Here is a 6,591-nt window from a genome sequence, read left to right as displayed (position 1 = left end):
TGTGTGTGACTTAATTGTCGTGAGATATATACACTTAACTGTGACAAGAAGAAAAGATCCCTTAATCTCAATCCGTGGCCTCCCAGCTTTTGACCACGTGAATGTAGCCCAAATTTTGACGAGGGTAGAAGCTCATGATGCCTTTTTATACGCATCAAACGAGCGCACGATAAACATCCATTTTAATTGAAGATGATTCATCTGCTAATTTTAATTTTTTTTAGTTATTATTTATTTAGACTCACGAGACTGGCTACTGCTGGCTGCTGGATTACAAGCCCTGTAAGAAACCATTGTCGAGGGAAACCGTGTTGAGATGGGGAAAAGCTAATCCCTTACTCATGTCAATGATCTCCTTCTTCACGAGAAATCGAAGGTTGGAGCACTGAAGAAGAAACTTCAGCTCTCGATCTATCGACGTTCAAGCCTTCATCATCAGCATTCAACAGGGTCAGGATTCGTGCACCAAAGGTCACAGCTTGCAACATAATATCCATATCGGACGTTCATGCTTCAGCTCAAGATGATTTTTGGTGTGTGATATGGTTGTTAAAGTCCCACATCGACCAACCAAAACCTTGCGATTCCGTGGGTCGGCCATAAACAGTTCAACTCGTCAATCATTTGGTTCCTCGCCGTTGTAGATGACTGCTCGGCCTCAAATTAGCGACCAGGTATGTTTTGCTTGTGGATTCAAGCTTTAAATTCTTTGATTTAAAATTATTCGTTAAATGGCTACTTAGTCAAGCATTGGATACTGAAACCCAACAAGATTTGAATCATCCAAAGAGAGACTCGTGCGTTTTTTTCTAGTTTAACCTACCCAACATGGAATGACATTGAAGGCGAGTTGCCAAAGAGGAATTAATTGACTTGGAGCATCTGTAAGGGCATGGTGTTACGCGTGAAAGCTTGTGATGAAAGATGATCAGTGCATGATATTTTCACCAATACGGCAGCTCGAAACTGTTGAAAAACATGAATGAGTGACAAAGAAACAAAGACTCACAACGCAAAGACTCACATTTGACTGAAATAACCGGTGATATTAGTTAAAGCACAATTACAGTGCACAAAGAAAAGCTCTGGTTTCTTAGCATCAACGAGAACAAAACAAAATTAGTTGGAAAGGTAAGTGATAACAGTTCATTTTTAGCTCTATTTTACTTTAGACCTTTATTTGACATCTATGATTAGCAAAATTAATCTGCAAAAGTATCAACTTTTGTTAGACTTGTTAAAGATTCCAGTGTCATGACCTGCCATCTAAACCAACTCTATAAAGATCAAAGAAACTCTAAATGAAAGAAAAAAAAAACTAATGAATAAAAATTAATTGTCAGAAGATGTTTGGAACAGCACAAGGTAAAAAACATCAACTTCACAGAACATTGATGGAACTTTGACAAGAAGCAGAGAAAGCCAACAGAAGTAACCATACATGTGTCTGAAAGGGTAATGGGTGGTACAATCAACTTACTGTTCACAGAAAGGCCTTCAGGTGGCTCCCAGACAACAACGCTGAATTCTGATTTCTTTTTCATGTTTGTACTCTTGTTCTTGTATTAGTGGCACCTTTTTTTTAGGAAGTTGAATGACTTATGTAACTGATCTCAAATATTATTTGTGATATTATGATTTGTTGTGATTGCTTGTTGGTGTCGGTGCAGGCAGTGAGCCCCTTAGATCTTATGGAGTCTAACCCAGATCTAACAAGGAAGATTAATTGGTGGCTTAGAGGGAACACCTGAGGAGTCACCAGCATGACCAGATTTAACCACATCAGATGGTCCCCAGTTGATTCAGTGATCTAGTGCAGATCTAATACATCAAATTTAATACTGAAGCTGCTTGGTAAAATTTTATTGTCTTATTTTTTGTATAGAGAGATTTCTGTAAATTATTAACTCCTTTTGTTACAACTTTCTGCATTAGGAACAAAAACAAGAACGCATGACCAGGTTCGCTTTTACAAGAAAAATAGAACCCCTCCCTTATGATCACCACCGAACACTTATCTCAACATAGAGACCAAAACAAATCAAGATGAGTTTCTTTTGTCCTTTGTTCCTCCTTTACAAATTGCTGATAACACAAAATCTAGACAATAAATCAGCGTGTGTCTAAAAGGACACTATCGTTGCAGTGTCACTGTTGGTAGCTGATGGGACTTGCTAATTGGTTGGTTCGTATAGCTGCCGTTGTCGGTTTATATGGGTCTTTTATGGATGATGTGTTTCTGGTCCTATGATTGTATCTGTCAGTCCTATTGACCTTGGTAGGTCATAAATGCCTTAAAATATAGGTGATATCCCCACCAGAAATGCCATCTTTGGGAGGGCAACAACCCAAAAGTCACACTTGACACAACTGATCATTTGTCTGCCACAATCATCTGGAAGTCTCTTTGGACCCCTTCTCATCTTCCATGGCTTATGGGTGAACAGAATCTCTTCTTTCCTCATAAAAAGTTGAAGTAGACAGTTAATACAGGGAACCAAATAGATTTTAATGTTTTACTAGTCAAGAATATTTTATTGGAAACATTATTGATCATATGAATGAATGGTCCTGCTCTGAAGGTTTTAATAGCTTGTGTAGCTAATTTCTGATAGTAGAAATCAGGCATTTAAGTTGGTTTTGAAAGCTAGACAACAAGAATAGGAATCAATAGCATGAAAAATCATAGTTGCATCAGCAACATTTATATAGTTTTTGTCTTGGCAACACTATTTGGGCATGAAAACAGGAATTACTAATATGAAAACTCAGCTGCATCAGTAAGACTTCTTCTTTCTAGTTGAGAAAAGCATCTTTCTTTTCTTCACCACCTTCCATGTTCAAAGTTAGAACTGGCCTCAATATATAACCTAAGAGATGGCGACTGTGGGTGGAGTAAACCAAAAACAGAACAAGGGCTTTGAATTCTGCTACTATGCTTTCTGTTTCTAGACATATAAAGCATTATATTCGAATTGTTCAACATCACAATAAATACTGAAGGGTGTAAAATTGTCATGTACAATTTTTTTTGATGGTCCTGGTAATCTCTTCTGCATTATCATCAATCCATTTATGCATAGAAAGCTTATCTTTCAAAGAGATTGCTTGTAGTAAACATGGCCAAATTTTTGCCAATTTACTCTCTCTCTCTCTCTCTCTCTGTAAATTTCACATGACCTATCCTATCAAAGCCATTAGAGACCAGTAATTTCATGATTATTTTATAAATGCCATGATCCTTTGGGCTTCTCTTCTCCCCTTTGAGACTCCATCTGTCATCCTTTCCTTCTCCTCTTCCATCCAAAGAACAACAGTGATGGGGGACAACCAACTACCAAAGGTCAATATCACCAATAATTCAACTCCATTACCCTTAAACAAGCATTTATTTCCCCCACCAATCTCACTGTATTACCAACAATCAAAGCTCCATATCATCATTTCCTAGGCATAAATTCTAAACAGATCAACTTTTAATGATTCCCCCCCCCCCCCCCCCCCCTCTCTCTTCCCTCCCACCTCTTCCTGATGAACATCAAAATTTGCTAATGAAAGATCAAACTCAATTACACATAGAAACCACATACACTAAATCATCTATCTTTTCCTGGAAAATGTCTTCTTTTGCAGAGATAAAATGCATCGGAAGGAAAGAGTACAGAAGTATAACTAAATAGCAACACTGCTAGAACAATGGCTTCATAAATGACAACACAGAGCTTATGAAAGATCAAGGCAGAACATCTCAATTACACATAAATTATTGATATCTTCCAGGAAACTACTAAATCTAAGTCTTAATCATCAATTATTTTCTGAAAGATGCATTAAAAGGAAAAAAAAAGTAGAATTATAACCAAATAGTAAATCTGCTACAACAATGGCTTCATGACACACAACATGAATCACTTAAACCTCGAACAGAGTGACCAAATACATACCAAATTGGTTCTTCTCCTTCCTCAAAACCCAGCTTTTTTTTTTCCTGGCTTTTCTCTCATCCACCGCGGCACTGGGTGATGGCGGAGCAGCTGCGGGAGTAGGGGTTGGCCTGGGCGCCCGGGCGGCAGTTATAGTAGGAGGCGCCGCGACGGGAGCAAGGCACGGTGTCGCGCTTGAGGGCGCCGTAGCTGATGTAGCTGGAGGTGGCGAGGATGCGGCGGCCTGCCTCAGATCCGAGATCGAATTCCTCCCCGGCGAGGCATTCCGCGATAGTGCCGCGGCAGCCGGAGAGGGAGGAGGGGATCCAGCCGAGCGGCAGCTCGGCCCCCGCCTCCCCGGCGGCAGCCCGGGCGAGGAGGACGAGGGCGACCAAAAGGCGGATGCTTTGCATCAGCTTCGCCATTTGCGGGTTGGGAAGGAAAAGTCCAGCCTTTTTCCACACTCCCACTCAGAAGGAAGGCTAACTAAAAAGGTTGAGTGATGGTTGGGTGTGTAATTTAGGACAGGAATTGTGACCAAAGAATTGGGGTTTTGTCCTGTGGAAAATTTGCAACATCGGAATTTGATTTGAGTAATTTGGATATGTTTATTTATATTTCATTTTTTTAGAGAAGAAAACGTACCTGTAAAATGGTTTCCTAATTCTGTTAGTAGACACATTTCAGATTTTGTTTTTGTAGGATAACTTATCTCTTGAGTCTGCTATAATCATTTTACTCATCAAATATTAGTTTTTCTTCTTGCAAAAAAAAAAAAAAAGTTTGCATAGGATTGATTCTACATGCTTGATATGGATTATTGTCATATTTATTTCTATCACTGCATCTAAAAACTTAGGTCAGTAAATAAGACATGTATTATTATCTGATTTATATTTTTAATATCATGAAATATTTAGACAATAATATTATTGCATAGCATATCATTTAGATTAGATGAGAGGTGGTTAATATAAGACAGCTAGACTTTTTTACTATTCCATGTGAAACTAAAAACTCATGCAAGAAAGAAAAAGAAAAGAGAGAAAATGGGAAGAAAAGGTTTGAGTTTTTTTTTCCTTTCAAAGGTTTTTTGATTTATTTATTTAGCCTATGAGATGAGCAATATAGTTTATCACTTCATGAAGATTATTTCGTTACATAATGACTTCACACAAAAGCAATCTTCTGTCAAAGTTTTCTAGTATCAAGTATCAATCAAACAAAGCTTGGATTAGGACACTATTGACTCACATGGAGCTAGAAAAAGTAGTCCAGCAGTTGAACTATCTCTGACCTTTTCATACTTGGATCACTTTCCATTCTCATCAGCATCTTTAAGCTTTTATGTGAAGAAATTGCTGTTGAAAATTGAAGCAGAATTATTGCCGGATCCAGTAGCTTTTTGTTTTTTTAATTCTTTCCATATATTCTCATAATGCGGCTATTTGATCTTTTTTCATCGTTGAGCTCTGAGTAAAAAATTATAGAATTTTTAAGCAATTCACATCATTTATCTTTTCTTTTTTTTAGTTCATATGGATCAGTTCTAAGCTTACAGAGGCAGAGAAATCCAGATTTAAACTATTTTTATGTGATCTAGCATTATGACAAAATTAGATTCAGATAGAGAACAATGGCAAAGGTTTAGGCTTTTAGTTTTTTGTATCTCTGGCTTACTGACAAAAGACTCTATCTCTCCATTCTGCTGAGCAGATCTTCCATGGGATCAGCTCCCAAATAACTTGAGGTTTTCCAAACAAGGTTTCTTAGATTTTTTTTTACCTTACTATGTTGATGTCCAATTAGGCCCTCTTCTGTGCAATGCAGTGTAGTAATTATCCTGACAGAGTTGAATCACAATTTCTTCTAGCCTGGATAGGGAAAATCCAGATAAAAATGGTGCAATGCTTGACTTGGAGAATGTGTTGTACTTACCACTGATCAATCACTAAAACTAAACCTATTTGGATCCCACAAATCTGCAGGACATGACTACGTCGGAGATGGAGATGAAACAAGTTGCAGTTGCAGTTGCAGTTGGCACTGGCAATGTAATTCCAGTAAGAAGAGGGGTTTAGGAACTCATGAATGCATGCTCCAAAGTGCAAATTTTAGATCAAAGGTTCAACCACACTGGGAAGTATTTGGATTCAGGTGCCTTGAAGATATCTAAGAATTCATCACTGGCTGAAGGAATCCATGACAGTGAAACAGTTCAAGAAAGTTTTTGCTTGAACTGCAGAAATTGCATTCTGTAGTGTGCAAGACAAGTGCTCCTCTCTAAGACTGAAAGCTTCTTGCATCGGCAAGTCATTTGTGTAAAAGATCATCAAGTACTACTCATCCAGATTCTCTTGAATAAAATTCTAGTAATATTAGTGTCTGAAGCTGAACAACAAACTCCTTGTAAGCTTATCACAAACTGGATTAAGAAATTGAGAATTAGATACTGATGCATGCCAAGGTTTTATGGCCAATAGGTTCCAGCTTTTCTTTCATGCAGCAATACATGGTATAGATAAACTCTTATCATCTATCAGATGTCATGACGAGACTCAACCAGCCGCAAGAGATCTCGGATACATATCACTAGGTTATGAGTTTAAGAAGCTCCAACTTTCAATAGCTGAAAGCCTGAAACATATGCGGTTGATATTGAAAATTG

At 38.1% G+C, this 6,591-nt stretch overlaps 1 protein-coding gene and 1 long non-coding RNA gene across 2 annotated transcripts; one reads left to right on the top strand and one right to left on the bottom strand.

Annotated features, from left to right (window-relative positions):
* The first annotated feature begins 525 nt into the window (after positions 1-525).
* LOC135631078 (uncharacterized) lies at positions 526-6,390 on the top strand. The gene is made up of 3 exons (XR_010494268.1): positions 526-674; positions 1,671-1,854; positions 5,912-6,390. It is a non-coding gene; the product is annotated as an uncharacterized LOC135631078 (long non-coding RNA).
* LOC135631077 (rapid alkalinization factor-like) lies at positions 3,674-4,412 on the bottom strand. Its single transcript, XM_065138473.1, has one exon. The coding sequence runs from the start codon at positions 4,346-4,348 to the stop codon at positions 4,001-4,003; it is 348 nt and encodes a 115-aa protein (XP_064994545.1). The 5' UTR covers positions 4,349-4,412; the 3' UTR covers positions 3,674-4,000.
* Positions 6,391-6,591: the final 201 nt, after the last annotated feature.

Source organism: Musa acuminata, chromosome BXJ3-2, assembly GCF_036884655.1.
Source record: "Musa acuminata AAA Group cultivar baxijiao chromosome BXJ3-2, Cavendish_Baxijiao_AAA, whole genome shotgun sequence".
NCBI classification, from domain to species: domain Eukaryota; kingdom Viridiplantae; phylum Streptophyta; class Magnoliopsida; order Zingiberales; family Musaceae; genus Musa; species Musa acuminata.
The sequence above is the reverse complement of the archived record's forward strand: the minus strand, read 5'-3'. Positions and strand labels throughout refer to the sequence as shown.

Coding starts and splice junctions, on each gene's coding strand:
- LOC135631077 (XM_065138473.1), bottom strand. CDS start 4,348: ATGGCGAAGCTGATGCAAAGCATCCGCCTTTTGGTCGCCCTCGTCCTC.